This window comes from Narcine bancroftii, chromosome 7 (genome assembly GCF_036971445.1).
Source record: "Narcine bancroftii isolate sNarBan1 chromosome 7, sNarBan1.hap1, whole genome shotgun sequence".
NCBI lineage: Eukaryota > Metazoa > Chordata > Chondrichthyes > Torpediniformes > Narcinidae > Narcine > Narcine bancroftii.
Genome location: NC_091475.1, coordinates 6,123,060 through 6,139,762, shown reverse-complemented (window position 1 = coordinate 6,139,762; position 16,703 = coordinate 6,123,060). Strand labels below are relative to the sequence as shown.

General features: G+C 40.4%; 1 protein-coding gene and 1 long non-coding RNA gene across 7 annotated transcripts in view; one reads left to right on the top strand and one right to left on the bottom strand.

Annotated features, from left to right (window-relative positions):
* Window positions 1-73: 73 nt before the first annotated feature.
* LOC138738437 (target of Nesh-SH3-like) overlaps window positions 74-16,703 on the bottom strand; it is a 207,561-nt gene continuing 190,931 nt past the window's right edge. For all 6 annotated transcript variants that reach the window (XM_069888645.1, XM_069888648.1, XM_069888644.1 and 3 more), the window contains 4 exons: window positions 14,710-14,739; window positions 11,187-11,345; window positions 5,970-6,092; window positions 74-2,304 (listed from right to left, as the gene is read on the bottom strand). In XM_069888645.1, coding sequence (XP_069744746.1) covers window positions 2,189-2,304; window positions 5,970-6,092; window positions 11,187-11,345; window positions 14,710-14,739 — 428 coding nt within the window. In that variant the 3' untranslated portion in view covers window positions 74-2,188. The remainder of the gene's footprint in view (window positions 2,305-5,969; window positions 6,093-11,186; window positions 11,346-14,709; window positions 14,740-16,703) is intronic.
* Window positions 1,601-14,730, top strand: LOC138738446 (uncharacterized). The gene is made up of 4 exons (XR_011341548.1): window positions 1,601-1,773; window positions 7,544-7,742; window positions 12,890-13,061; window positions 14,615-14,730. It is a non-coding gene; the product is annotated as an uncharacterized lncRNA (long non-coding RNA).

Genomic DNA, 16,703 nt, shown 5'->3' with positions numbered 1-16,703 from the left:
TGATTTTGCATCCAGCTAGAATGGAGTTTGTAAGTGTCTGCAGCCAAACAAACTTCAGGTAATAAAGTTCACGTTAAATGTTACATTTTGTGTTTTATTCTCGAGTATTACAGCATTAATGACCTGCTGCAAGCAGCCTTGCAAAATTTATCAAAAACTCTGCAGAAGTAAGGCTGCTGACAATCTAAATATAAACTGCAGCCAACTTTTCACAATTAAACTTACATTACTAGCAATGTCACATGGGAGAAAAACTATATATTTGTATGTATCACTTAATGAATAGTATCCATTTGTGATCAGAATACAAGGCAAAAACCTCCACAAATATTGAATAAATTGCAAGGCCAACAAAGCTAAATGTTAATGCTTGGCAACTGCGTACTTGTTGGAGATGGAGGTTTGATTGCACATTTCAGTCGGTGTTTGCAGTAGGAAGTTTGCTTGAGAATTATTTTGACAAAATGTGATCATCTTGAAGACTATGCTTCTTTTCTGATTTTCCTTCGTGAGGATTCTGTGTGGTCTTAATTAATGCTTGACAACTACACCTTCACATGCATAGATGATCAGAGATCTGTGAGCCGAATTGCAGGCGTAGCAGTGATGGGATTTGTGTGCTAGGTTTTCTCTCTCTACCCCAACAAATAGGCATTTGTTCTAAAACTTTTTGTACTGGCTTAGGAGATCTTGTGAGGTTTGGAGTTTAAAGAAATCTCTTGCAATACTTGTTACAATATCTAAAAAATAATTAAGCACTTTTGTGACGTGAATGAATAACTTTAAGGGATAAATGATAATAGCTAAGGATCTGGATTTATACAAGCATTTGATAGCCAAGCATCACTGCATGCGCTGAGATATCCGATTGGACCTATCAACTCATTAGTATGGATGTTGGTGCCGTGCTTGGTTGTTTGATGCCGAGTATCTATGTGAGCTATACAGGTAATTTTTTTTAAAAAGTCACTTCAGCGAAGCTACTTATAACGAAAATGCTAATTGCAGACATTTTGTTTGACAATCCCCCCCCCCTCCTATCCATTTATAGTAAGAATATCTGCAACTACTGAAAGAAAACCTGCAAGAGCAACTGTATTAAAGCATCATTAAATGTTTGTTAGCCAAATTATTTCTATGGGGAACTTGAGTGTAATTAGACGTTTCTGTATGGTTATTTGTGGATATATTAATACACATGCATTAATCAAAAGAAATTACAAATTGGGTGTATGGAAAATTTTTAAAAATCCAGGTTGTAAATCCTTTGTTCTGTTTGGTATTGAAAAAAATAATATAGGAATCAGCTTAACAAGCAGAAACAAGAGGATTTTTCCATCGGAGCCTCGGTTTTCAATACATCTTTTTTGGACAAAGCAACACATACAATACACTATTATTCTGGGTACAGGAACTGTTTGGCGTTCAGAATACAGAATGAGAGGAAGGTCTCCATTTTGTTCCTGAAACTCATTTGTTACAATACATCTAAATAAAAAAAAACTTCTCCAATGCTTTATGAATAGAAGTTACAATTTATGTTCTGTTTTTTTTTAAATACATTCCTGATAAATAACATTTAAACAATTATATTCAGAACTGATGGTATAGGGAGCCAGCTTCCCAATATCAAAGCTTGTGTTTTCAAAAAAAAAAGTTTGGGGATTTGTTCTGATAAATAAAGCAAATCGTAAAGGAGGTATTGACCAAATAGTCTCATTAGATAAAGGTTACAAAATCCTGGACGGTGGTGTCACTCATCCAGCACTCTGAGTAAGTAATGAGCGTTATTTTGTTTTCATGTCCGTGGATGTTTACACCGATATTTTTTTTAATAGCCATGAGTATCTTTGGAAGTAACACATACTTCTGTAATCTTGCCTTCTTGTCCGTGAAAGCTGGTTAGAAAATCACTTGAACATCTTGTTGATGTCACCATTTACTGCCCAATTATGTGGTTATATTGTTCGAAAGCCATTTTAGTTGTGGAATAATTTGAATTCTGTGCCTTAGAATGGGTACAATTCATCATGTACCACATTATGCAAGCATTTCAATGCGGCTTAAAAATAACACTCCGTGCATCACTTGGCCTATTTAAATCTTACATTGAATATAAGGAACAATATCAAATAGAATATAACAACTCAGTTCCTTGGTCTTTTCTGTTTCTTCGTGATTGCTCGACTCACCATTGCCCAGGTATGGATATACCACATTCATACCAATGGACGTAGTTGATGTGCGTTTGCCCACCTATTGTGCCAAACATGACTGGCTCTTGGCGAACACTTCGATAAAAACCTAAAAAATGAAAGATTAAAAAATGCCTCAGTAAGATGAGCATTAGGATGGTGTTCATTATCTTTTGGTCTACTAAAGGGTTTATGTAATCTTCAATATGCCAATGGTAAGAGAATAATGGAGCTTTTTGAGTTAAAAGATAACTTTCATTTAAAAATTTTGCCAGTAAACATTTTTAAGGTGAAACTTAGCCATTTGGTTACAAAAACTCCAGGTGAATACTATGTGGATGGTGTGACAAACTGGTAAATGCATTGAAGCAGTTAGTTCCCAAGTAACTCAGTTTTCCCAAAGACAAATGTTTGTCTGGTTGACACAGAAACAAACACAAAATACATGAATTACAATGCTAGACTTTTCCATCAGAATATGCCAAATAATTTGATAAGGAACGACATATTCTTCTGGCTTAGAGCTACCCTGTCCAGTTCCTGGTTATTGTTCAGAAATGCTGGCAGTTCTGCATGCAACTGGCTAACTTTTCTCTGTATGTCTTTGAAAGTTCTAAATTAGCTGGTAGCTATTCAGAAGGATCTTCCCAATTGCGCCTCATGCAATGGACTGAAAAGTTGCAGCAATTTCCTAGCATTTACAGACAGTGCAGAACCTTTCAGCCACAATGTGAAGTAAAACACAAAAATCTGTATAAACACCACTCTGGAGAAACCTAGCAGGTCAAACAGTGTCCTTTATATAGCAATGGTAAAAATACATAACTGACATTAGCCACATTGCTGTGCAAAACCTATATAAACCAATCTTCCCTCCCACACTGCTCTTCATTTTTTTTTCTTATATCCATTAGCTAAGAGCCCCTTAAAAGTCCATACTGTATCAGCCATCCCCAGCAATGCATTTCAGGCATGCACCACCACTCCATGTAAAAAAATCTACCTGTGAGATCGCCCCTAAATTTTTCACCACTCACCTCAAATAGGTGTCTTCTGGATTGACCATTGCTCCCCTGGGAAAAAATGATACTGGATATTGCCTCTAATCCTGGTAAATCCATGCACTCCCTCTAAAGCTACATCCCTTCTATAACGAAGCCACCAGAACGGAACACAATATATATTTTTTAAATTTAATTTAGACATACAGCACAGGAACTGGCCTTTTCGGCCCATGGTGCCCAATTACACCCAATTGACCTACAATCCTAACGATCAGTGGGAGGAAATTGGAGCACTCGGAGGGGGAGAACATACAGACGGTGCAGGATTCAAACCCTAGTCACTGGTGCTGTTACAGCATTGGGCTAACCATGCTGCCCAAGGTTGAAGTAGCCTTTAATATGCCAATAGTAATGGAATTGAATTAATTTGTAGTCTAAATAGAATTTTATAGAGGTGCCACATTACCTCATGGCTTTTGAACTCGGTTCCTGAATAGTGAAGGCCAGCACACCATGCACCTTCTTAACCACCCAATCAATTTACATGGCAACCTTAAGGGATCTATGGACCCAAGATCCCCTTATTCCTCTACACTGCTAAGAATCTTGCCACTGACCTTGTGCTCTGCCATCAAGTTCAATCTTCCAAAATGTATCACTTCTCACTTTTCCGAATTGAACGCTGTCTCCCATATCTATGCCCTTCTATACGATCCATAACTCCTCCAACCTCCTCATCTGTAGACCTGCCCACCCACCCCTCCTCCTTCCTTCATTTGTAAAAATCACAAAGAGCAAGGGTCCCAGAAAAAATCCCTGTGAAACACCACTAGTCACTGACCTCCAGGCAGTATCTGCTCCATCTACTACAACTGCTTTTTGTAGGCCAGCACACCCCACCCCCCCCCCCCCAAACCCCGAGGTAGATTTCTTTTTACATGGAGTCACATTTCCATGAATCTCTGGATGAGCCAACCATGGGGAACCTTGTTAAACACCTTACTAAAATCCACATACATCCTATCCTTTCAAAATTCCATTCGGCTCATAAGGCAACACCTACCCCTCACAAAATCATGCCACCTGTCCCTGATAATACTCTGCTTATCCAAATGCCCCAGAAGAGATCCCAATGATCCACAAATTTGTGATCCTGCCCTCTGAATCAACACATATTCATCTGCACGTGGCACAAGTAGAATTCCGGAGATTACTACACTTGAGGTCCTGCTTCAGCTTCCTTCCTAACTCCCTATATTCACTCTTCTCTTCAGGACCTCATCCTTTTTCCAAACTATGTCATTGGCATCAAATGTGGGGAATCTACTTAAAGTACCTGGGCCTTTGACTTCAATAGATGAAAATGGCTGTAAGGGATAAAATGTTAGTACACTTCGCTTTGTTTCGTTGTTTGGATTCCTGCAGAATCAATACACCCACCTCCAGCAAAGCTAGTCTGTGGCTTCCCACAAAGTCAGTGCATACTGGCACCATCCCTTCCCCACCACAGGCTCAGCCAGCATTCTTACATTGCAGCATAACATTGTGCCGACCTACATAAACCTACTCATCAATCTAATCCTTCCACCCTCATACCCATAACCCTTTACTTTCCTTGCATCCATGTGCCTGTCTAAGAGTCTTAAATGTCCTTATTGCAGCTGAGAAAATGCAGGTGGATGGAATTTAATGCCGGTAAGTGTGAGGGGTTGTACTTTGGAAGGGCGAATCAGGGTAGGATGTGCACAGTAAATGCTAGGCCATTGAGGAGTGCAGAGGAGCAAAGAGATCTGGGAATATATTCCCTGAAGGTGGTGTTGCATGTGGACAGGGTTGTAAAGAAAGGTGTTTTTTTTTTACATTTTAGCCTTTATAAATCAAATTATTGAGTATAGAAGTTGGAATGTTTTGTTGAAGTTATTCAAGTCATTGGTGAGGCCACACTCAGAATACTGTGTGCAGTTCCGGTCGCCCAGCAGCAGGAAAGATATCATTAAGATTAACAAAGATGTTGCCAGTTCTTCAGGAGTTGAGTGACTGGGAAAGATAAAACAGGTTAGGACGCTACACCTTGGAATGAAGAAGATGAGGGGAGACTTGATAGAGATTTATAAGATTATGAGGGGGGTAGATGTGAGTAGGATCTTTCCACTTGGGGGAGATAAATCTGAGAGGTCATAACTTGAGGCTGAAAGGGGAGAGATACAAGGGGAACATAAGGGGAAAGTTTTTCACTCAGAGAGTGGTAGGAGTGTGGAATGAGCTGCCAGCTGATGTAGTGAAGGCAGATTCAATCTTGAGTTTTAAAAATAAATTGGATAAATACACGGATAGAAGTGGTCAAGTAAACCGGCACGGACTTGTAGGGCCAATATGGCCTGTTTCCGTGCTGTAAACTATTAAATGGTTATGGAATGAGAGCAGGTCAGTGGGACTAGCAAGTTGTATTGGTCAGCACAGACCAGAAGGGTTGAATGGCCTGTTTTCTGTGCTGTAACGTTCTATGGTTCATTCAAAAAACAACCATAATATTAGGGGACATTATTTTAATTGAATACAACTATGCTAGATGCTGTGGTAGCAAGTGCATATTGGTTAGAAGCTCCTTCTTTTGAGTAGAACCAGCAGGCATCTCTTTCAGTTCATTATTTCCACCTGACTGAAATTTCACTTGGCCATGATCATATTTTCCACGCTCTCAGATGGTCCATGCACTTAATGTGTCACACAATTTAGAAATAATGAGATCAGGTAATCAGAAGAAACTCACCTTGTCTGATTGGTAGTTGTTCAGGAAGGAGCTGTTCTCCTGTTCTACCATCCAGGAAGGAGTCCACAAACTGACAGTGATCTTCTCCATGCCCTGATAAATCTCCTATGTTGTAGAAAACGCCTAATTTTTTTTAAGAAGAAAAAAAAATGGTTTGATATTGGTGTGACTGCAGCTGGTTTGGCATTGTCAGAGTTCACCTGAAGTTGGTCCAAGATTGGGAATAGATAAATTAATTACCATCTCCTGTTCGCAATCTGACGTAAAGTGTCCACATGCACCACAATTTACATGATGACCTGAAGCCCACTCAAATATATTGTTTTCAAAGCAATAAAATTAATACCGTGTGCATAGTTCTTCACTGCTAATGCCTCCCAAAAATCATTATGCTCAACTACTCAGCTGGGTAATGGAAATAGAATAATAAGGGAACTGTTAAACAGGAACATTTGCGGACGCTGTGATTGTAGTGCAGTGCACAAGGAAGCTCGGCAGATCACGCATAATCCAATGGAAGCAAAGGATAGCCAATGTTTCGGGTCTGAGCAAAAAGTAGGCAGGCACCCGAATAAATAGGTGGGGGGAGGAGTACAAGCCAACAAGTAAGAAGTCATAAGTGGATACAGATGAGGGGATAGGAGAAAAAGGCTTCTGTATTTTGCAATAAGAAACTCATGGTGAGCGAATGCGTGCACTTCTGTTTCCACTTCTATAAGTCATCAACAGAAGAAAGTTTATTCCCATGAATAGTTAGTGTTGCATGTGGCATCCAGCCACTGACCAAGGTTCCTATTTGTCCATCCCCAAATGAATTGTAAAGCACAGGTGGATCCTTCCACAATAATCAACTGGATGAACCTTCATTTTGCGACTTGTCAACGGTCAAGCAGCTTATAATGGGTTCATCTTATTGGACTGTTCAACAGACTTATTTGAGAATGGTTGTTAAAATAAATAAAGCGTTATGTGCCGAATTCATGACAGGAAGGCAACTTAATACTCTAGCTCTCATGCCAAGTTAGTGTTACTTTTCATTGGAGCACGTTTAATGATTTGAACTGAGGTTGTAATTGTTAAGCATGAATGGCAACAAGTGGAATCTACGGTGAAGGCTTTGTTTGTGAGAAGTGCCATCATCTATATATTTTTAAACATGAAACTTTGGAACCCAACATCCTGATGCACAGACTGAACCTTGAAATGACCAGCGATGGCAACGGGCACTGTCATTGTGAGATTTGAATGTGTTGAAACTAAGTTTTCAATATTTCTACCACACCCATTTATTCTCCTGTATACACTTTCATATACGGATTGATGGCTTCAGATTTTGATTTACGGTGGTTGTCCTTGTGACATGTATCAAAATAATCTAAAAAGATGAGGACGTGCATCGATAGCTGCCAAACAGCGCCGAGTCGTGACAGTGAAAAAGATGGAGGGTTATGGGCATTGTGCAGGGAGGTGGGACTAGAGAGGGGTGTTTGGTTCGGTGCGGACTAGAAGGGCCTAATGGCCTGTTTCCGTGCTGTAAATTGTTATGTTAGTGCCTTTGCTTCTCCATTCTGCAGGCTCACATAAACACGATGCATGTTCCGGTCACGCACTGTTGTGCTGGGTACCTGGCATAATTCCATGGCCTCTGCTCATCCTTCCCCACTGATGCATCATCCACAGCTCTGCGTGGTGAAGGCTGGGGATCTTGGGAACATAGGTCATATTCACTACATATCATTTGGTTTTGCTCTGTGAAGAATTTCTGGCCAGCAGGTAAATATAGATTTTAAGCAAATAACTGGCTATAAATATTCATTTTCAAGTTCACATTTGCAGAGATAATCCAAGGAGCATTGAAATAAAATGCCACTTGGCAATGGTGATATAAGCATTGTAGCCACTTTCAGGTGAAATTTCTGAACTAACAGCAGGTGCAAACCTGGTGATTGTTTTCCCCACCAGTAAATCGAATAACTAATTGTTGAATTGAACTGTATCCCAAGATCCAGCAAAAAGTTTCATTTTGTGTGCTATTTAGGCAAGTTAGCTCATGCAGCAGGTAGTGCATTAATGAACAAAACAAAAATTCTGGGAGCAGAGCTACAATATGTCAAATTGAACAGGTTAAAGAGAAAGTAGAGTTTAAAAACAATGCCAGGGTATTGTCTTCTATCAGTGATTACTTTGCTGTTGAGATGATAGGGTGCACTTTGGGTATAAGCCCTCCCTCTGCTGGACATCATGATGTCACCCTTCCTGTGTGTCAGTAGCCTAATAGAAGTAAAGGATGAGAAAGCATCATGTCTCTGAGTCTTAATTGTGTGAGTGCCTACACAACAGTGGGGACGAGGAACATAATGAACCCTACACATACTCCATGCACCAACCATAATAAAGAAAACAACAGAAGAAAATTAGGACTACCTAACAACCCAACAAATTTCTGCCAAAAGATCAAGGTGAAAGCATGCCAAGATGGCGGAGGGAAAGTTTGGAGAATTCAACGGAGTAGAGTTGGGATAACTACGTAGAGCAGTTTAACCACTACTGAGTAGCCCACAATATTGTAGAAGGCCCAGTAAACCGCAAACGTATAATGGGCAGTAAAACATTCAACCTCCTTAAGACTTTGCTGGCCCTGGAGGATCCAAGACGAAAGCATTCAACAAATTATCCACAGCTCTAAGGAACCATTTAAGCCCCAAACCACCAGTTATGGCAGAAAGGTGATGATTCTATGAACGAAACAAGGACCAGGAGAAACAGTAAGTGAATACCCGGCATCGTTGCGCAAACTAGTGGAGCACTGTCATTTTGAGCAGTTTCTAAATCAGGCACTGCGAGACAGATTAGTGATGGGGCTGGCAAATCACCAAGAAAGGCAAAAATTATTAGCAATGGATGAAGACGTTACGTTACAGATTGCATACAGAACCACCTGCAGCTCTGAAATGGCAGATAAAAACTTGGATGTGGGAAAAACAGACCTACTGATTGGGAGGTCTTCTCGCCAACAATGCTTCCGTTGTGGGGAATACAACCACCGACCAGAAAACTGTTTCTTCAAAAATTCTAAATGCAACCATTGCAAAATAAATGTCCGCTTCTAAATGCAGGTGGCCTGCAAATAAACTGGCAGCTAAAGTCAAAACAGTTGGAGAGAGAGAGAGGCAACCTAACAATGATGATGGTAACAGTCCAACGACTGACCTTCAAGCTCCTGAAATTTCATCTGAAATATTACATGTCCAAGGAATAAATGGAGGAAACACAGCAATCTTTATACAGCTAAATGGACACCCCCTGAAGATGGCAATGCCGTTACATGTAAAGGAATGATTGCTGTTATTCCTCCGGGTAAAAACAGCTGAAATAACTCTAAGATCTGTTATAGGAGACAGAATCAAAGTGTTTGGAAAAAGTACAGTCCAAGTACAATGCAAACAACAGCAACCAAAAACACTCTCTCTACATCGTAGATGCCCAGGGACCAGCACTCATTGGAAGAAACCGGCTACCGCACATTCCCCGAGACTGGCCGGAAATCAGTTCAATACTAAACATAAACCACACGGACACCTCCCAGCTCAACCAAATCCTCAGCAACCACGTAGTGGTTTTCCAACAAGAATTGGGGAAAATCAAAGGTGTTCAAGTCAAACTGCAATTAAAAGATAAGCCAGAACAGTCCCATTTGCTATGAAAGGAAAAATTGAGGCCGAATTAAACAGACTAAAACATGAAGGCATATTAGAACCAATACAATACAGCGAATGGGCAGCGCCCATCATACCCTCACGAAAAGCAAACGGTGAAATTCGCATTTGCGGCGATTACAAAGTCACCATCAATCCATCACTCAAAATACCTGAACACCCAAGGCAGAAGAATTGTTTCAAGCACTAAACAGAGGGCAAAAATTCACAAAACTAGATTTGTCACAAGCATATCAACAGATAGAATTGGACCAAAAAAATCAATGGAATATGTGACAATCAATCCCCATCTGGGATTATTCACCTGTACATGGGCCTTTACAGTTTCAGCAACACCTGGGATTGTTCAAGCAACATTGGACAGATTTCCTACTGGGGTACAGAAACACACTGCATTCTACCACAAAACACACCCCTGCAGAACAAATGTATGGCTGCAACCTCGGGACTAGGGCATCCACAGTTCATCCAGATCAAGAAACAGCATCGTCACAAACCTCACCTAGGGCATTGGAAGTGGGTGAAAAAGTCCTGGTACAAGAATACAGGCAATATAAAGACCCATGGGTGGTAGGAGTAATCTTACGAAATTGAGCCCCTGCTCGTTCTCTGTTCCAGTGGGGGACCAATTGTGGAAGCAACACATTAACAATTACAAACATTGATCGATATTAAGGTCCATGAACTGCCTCATGAACTGGAGGAAGTGGAACCAGACCTGCCATGGCCTGCCCCGACCATCCCACCTCTCAGATCGAGTGGTTGGGGGTGGGGGGGGGGGTTGGAGCAGAGGCAGCTGTAGAGCCGAGCAGGCCAGTGAGGAGTCCAGTAACTGAGACACGCAGCTAGGAGGGCAGCGAAGTTGGGCAGTCGCTGCCAATCCAACTATCTACGGGTCCCAAGCAAAGACTGGCACAGCAAACCACACCAAGGTGGTCCAAACCACCTGAACGCTTTAAGGACTAATGTGCCCTGATCAAATTAAATACCTTCCCTTTTATAAATATAATTACTCATGAGATGTATTCTAATTCTCACTTGTAGTCCTGGGCCCGATATAATCTTATTAGTTCGAAGGGGCCCAGTCAGCATTTACTGCACGGGGGAAGAGTGATGGGTATAAGCCTGCCCTCTGCTGGACATCATGATGTCACCCTTCCATGCATATATATATATATATATATACCCTGTGTGTCAGTAGCCAGGTTAGTCTAATAGAAGGTTAGCCAGGTTAGTCTAATAGGTTAGTCTAATAGAAGTAAAGGATGAGAAAACATCACGTCTCAGCCTTATTTGTGTGAGTGCCTACACCATAGGGAGCAGTGCTATAATATGTCAAATTGTACAGGATATAGTGTTACAAAAATCAACAAGCAGGGTATAGAGAAAGTAAAGTTTAAAAACAATGCAAGGGTATTGTCTACTACCAGTGATTAGTTTGCTGTTAAAATGATAGGGTGCACTTTTTCAGTAAAAATAATATCTAGGACATAGATCGTACCTGAGAGGGAATTACTGAGGTAAATCTTGTATCTTAGAGAGTTACACAGAACAATGCCAACAAATTTCCTGTAACGGGTTCGTTTAACGAATCGCTTGCCTTGGCATTCGGAATACGAATCAAATTTGAAGCTATACTGAGTCCAGATTGCATCTTTGCCTATTAAATAAAGGTAAAACAACCAGAGTAAAAAATGGTGCTGTTCTCTTTCAAATGTAAACTTAACTAGTTCAATAAATGGAAATATTACTCACTTGCAAATGGGCCTGTGTCCTATTTTCACAACTACTTACAATACATGCTCCAGTTCGGGATCTTCAACAATAAACTTATTAGTGACACCTCAGTTTTCTCCCACCCACTGTAAATTTTTAACATTCCTATTCGATGACCTTTAACTGTAGCTTCCTAAGACATTTCTACAGCCTTTCCCAAATATTACATCATGAGCAAGTACCTGGGGATCTGAATAAACAGAAAATGTAATCTCACTGTCTTCCTTTGCTCCCTTTCCTGTATCTACTCCCTTTGAAACAATTGAATATTATTAGTTGTCAGTTCCAACATTGTTAAACTAGCTGAGGGCTCTGAAAGCCCATTTAATCATGTTTTAAGATCTCATTTGCCAAACAACTTGAGTCTCTAGATCTTTTCTTTGGCTTGGCTTCGCGGACGAAGATTTATGGAGGGGGTAAAAAGTCCACGTCAGCTGCAGGCTCGTTTGTGGCTGACCAGTCCGATGCGGGACAGGCAGACACGATTGCAGCGGTTGCAAGGGAAAATTGGTTGGTTGGGGTTGGGTGTTGGGTTTTTCCTCCTTTGCCTTTTGTCTAGAACAGTAATATACCTACTAACATACAGATCCTCACGAAATAAGCACTAAGAAGATGGTTATCTTTAGCTTTAAATTCTAATAAGTTTTAAGACACAACAAAATGAATAGAAGTGAATGTTAATATTCCATTCACTAACACCATAGCATTTAAGCTATCGCTTTTAATAAATCCAACATTCATGTTACAGGGGTTCAAGATGGTGACCCTTGGCACTCTTTTGAGGCCATTTAGGGATGGGCACCAAATTGTGGTCTTCCAAAATTCTCCTAACCCCTGTTCCCTTCTTTAAAAACAAAGTTTTGTTTGGCATGACCATCCCACGCTGATTATCCTGGATAGTCTTTTATAAAGGACAGAATGTTTCCCAATTATTTTCCCACCACCCATGTTGAACAGTGTCCTGTAGGTACTTTGTCTAACCATTATTGTAAAGAAAAATGCCACATCTGTAATCTTCCAGTGGAGGCAGAGGATTGGAAGATGAAGACTGGGACATGCTCTGGTGCCTTTACTCATTTTTTAGAACCAGCGACACATATTATCGAGGCTCTGGCGATTTATCATTTTTCAGGATCACAGTAAGTTCTCCATCTATGATCAACATTTATAAAAGTTCACCTTTCACCCTCTTGTATCGTCACTATATTCTATGATGTGAATGTCCCCACCATCATAGAACTATGAACATGCCTTTTATCTTTTTCCCAGTTATCTGCATTCCTTCTGTGTATTTATAAAGAGTATGAGGGTGGCCTTTGATGTTAGCAGCCAATATTTCTTAATGCACACTCTACTTTTCAAATTTCTTTCGTTTTTATCTAATTTAGTTCCAATTCTTCTTGATTGATTCATTTTTGTTTTCTCCAGAATCTGGTCATCATAAATATATGGCCTGCATTGACTGTCGTACCTAATTGTCTTCAGTGGTCTACTGTGCCAGAGTCAACTGCAGGTGGGTCTGGAATCACACACAGACTCAACAGAGTAAGAACACCAGGATTCCTCCCCAAGGGATACCAGTGAACCCTGGATTTGACAGGTGTGTGGTCTTGCTTACTCGGGACATCTTTTTAATGTCAGATTATGAAATGAATTTAAATTTGGATTGTGGGTTTTGAAATTGGCCTCTAGATTACTCATCCAGTTATTTAGCCGCTACACTATATCAAACACCAATTTTGCCAGGGTTTAGGAGATTGCAACGTACAAGATCCTTGGGGTCTGGGCAGGGAGGAGAGAGTGTCTCATAAGAGAAATCCATCTAAAACACTTCAAAAATTAAGGGAGCAAGATTTAACATAGAATGTTACCACCCAGAACAGCCCCTTCGGCCACGATATTGTGCTGACCTACATAAACCTATTCAACAAACTAAACGCATCACCCTCTATTTTCCTTGCATCCATGTGCCTGTCTAAGAGACTTTAAATTTCCCCGGGACCTCATCTCTTTTCCTGTCTAAGCCATTAGTAGCAGCATGGACCACGACATCTGGCTGCTCATCCTCCCACTTGAGAATGCTGTGAACTTGATCTGAGATGTCTCTGACCCTGGCACCTGGGAGGCAAAGTGACATCCAGGAGTCTCCACCTTGGACACAGAACCTCCTCTCTGTTCCCTTAACCATCGAACTCCCCATCACCACTGTGCACCTCTTCTCCCCTCTTCCTAAGGGCCAGACTCTGTGCCAGTCCAACACTACCATAGATGCAATTGTCCATTTTTTAAAAGTTCCTCATTTCAACTACTTAACCTTACTTGTTGATCTTTTCCACATGTCCTCCTTTCTCACAACTTCAGCGAGATTCCTGCTCCCTGAACCTCCCCAATCTCACTTTAAACCCATGAATGTTGAGCTGGCAACCCTGCCCATCCATAAGCCACGTTGATGAAATGGCGGTGACACTCTATCTTCGTGCCCATCGTACAGACCCTGCATCCTATTCACTCCCGTCAACCAGTCCCTCCCTTCTCCTTTGCATCCACTTTCAAGCTGCACCGTGCGACCATTCTGACCAACCCATCTGCAAACTATGGGCAAGCTTGGACTTTGGTTTGAAAATAAAAAACTAGACTGTGGGAAAAAATAATTAAGCATTAACATTTTAGAAACCATGTTATTAGGAAAGTATTTGCTTTGTTATTTGTAATCCTGCCTTTTTAGCTGTGGCTAACAAACATCATAATGAAATGCTGAGGAAAATAATAGCAATTTATAGTCTGTGGGAGGAAAAAAAACAAATTAAAATGAACTATTAATCAAATTTCATTTAGATGATTATCTCTTAAAATACCCAAATTATCTTAATTACACTAAAGATAATTATATTACGTCTGAGGTCGAATAGTCACGGGCTGAGTAGAAGAGACAAGTGACCAATTTTGAATAAGCCATCTCTGTATTGAATATGATGTATCAAAATTAATGGATTATAAAGATTAACTGTAATACATATAACAGACCTTCCCTCATGGGCTGTTGAGCATTAGGATTCAGTGGACGCGAAGTACATCAAACCAAACTAAAATAATGCATGCAGTGTATATAAATATACATATATATATTTACACACATTTGGCTCCACCCTTCAGGTGAGCCCAAAATTGACAGTTTCAATGCGGTTAAAATATTCATCTTCCATTCTTTCATCAAAGAGATACATTTCAAATGGAGCTGTTGCATTTACCTGGTATGTATTCACTTACGCTGGGGTCCGCTATAAGACGGGAGGGGAAAGGAAATATTGTTAGAACGTGAAATTTTACAATGTATGTAAATGATCTCAGAGTAAAACATAATTTGTTATTTTGTATTGATTCTGATGGCAAAATAGTCTGAAAACCCAGTGTCTGCATAAAACTGATGTGATTCATTTTAAATTATTACGGCAGTGCCTTTAAGGTTTGTTTACAGAAATATTAAAATTAAAATTTGAATTACATTTGGGTGCAAAGTTGGTGTGATAGATTTCTATATTAAAATAAAAGGAAATATTTTGATTTTTCATTGTTTTTCTCCACCCAAACTGCCGTTTCTGGTAAGATTTGGACTTGCTCTGAATAACATGTAAAATGAGCACAGTCAGGTTGAGTCTCTGACTTTGAACATTAGCAACTTTCTCACTGTTTTTACCAACAGTTTATACTTTTATAGCTCCAGCCTGATTTGGTATTACTTAATGACATTGTTACTTGTCATAAGTGCAAGACAGTTTTGCCTGTAATCCACAGTAAACATGATCTGGGCTCTGCAAAATAATGAAAAGGAGGAGTAAAAATAGCCCAAGCACCACCCCTCCCAAAGTCTTTTGCAAAATAAAAGCTGAGCATCTCAGACAATAATATATTTTTCCAAAGTTCTTAACCATCTCAGAGTTCCCTCAAGGACTGCCATATTCTCCAATCACGTGCAGTATTTGAAGTCTTAACCAGTGAGCTAAAAATTCCAGTGGCTTTGTGCTTTAAAATTTGTGTTTGCATTTAGAGAGAATAAACATTGTGTTCAAGAGGCTCAGTTTAAAGATTGCATACTAAAATTGGCCAGACTGTTTCTTTTAAGCAATTGATGAGAAGACAGCTGGACTGGATTTAAAAATTAAAAAAAAATTTAAACATACGAGCCAGTGCTGCCCAAATCAACCTACAACCCCCGTCCGTTTTGAAGGGTGGGAGGAAACTCGAGCACTCAGAGAAAATCCACGCAGACGAAGAAAGAACGTACAAACTCCTTACCGACAGCACCGGATTCAACCCCGTGTTTATGGTGCTGTGATAGTGTTGCACTAACCCAGTGGTTCTCAACCTTTTTCTTTCCACTCATGTACCACTTTAAGTAATCCCTAGGCCATCGGTGCTCTGTGATTCTTTGGCTTGGCTTCACGGACGAAGATTTATGGAGGGGGTCCACGTCAGCTGCAGGCTCGTTGGTGGCTGACAAGTCCGATGCGGGACAGGCAGACACGGTTGCAGCGGTCGCAGGGGAAAATTGGTTGAGAACCACTGCACTAACTGCTACATTAACTGTGCTGCCTTCTTAAGTATGCAGACTTTGTTCACTGGAGTACAACTGTATTTGACAGCAGGTTAACAGTGAAGTCATTATGGATACCTTTCCAGCCCAAATGAATGAGCCTAGGCTCTTCTTATCTCTTCCTGTTTGACTAATTATTTTGCCACAAGTCCCAACACCTTCACTGGATCATTGCCAATCTTTGAGTACCCTCCCTTGTATGATTATGAATGCACTCGTACAATTTAGAAACGCGAGTCCAGAACGTACAGAAGGGTAACTGCAATGACAAGTGCCCGAATTGGCAAGGTACACTTGATGGATTGCCGGTAGATGGACAATTGCAGGCATTTAACGATTGTCCGGAGGAAAAAAGCTGCACATGTCTGTTTGCCATAAAAATAAAATGGAGAAAGCAGCTAAGGAGAGAACTGTCTTGGAAAAGCAGCAAATCTGAACACTGGGAGAAATTTAGAATTAAGCAGAAGACGACAAAAGGTCTAATTGGAAGCAGTTAGATCGAGTACAAGAGAACGTCTGCATGGAATTATTAAAAAGTGATTGCAAAAGCTTCAAGAGGTATGTAAAGAGAAAGAGACTAGCTAAAGCATATGTAATCCCTTGCAGTCAGAATCAGGGGAACTCATGATGGAGAACAAGGAAGTGGCAGAC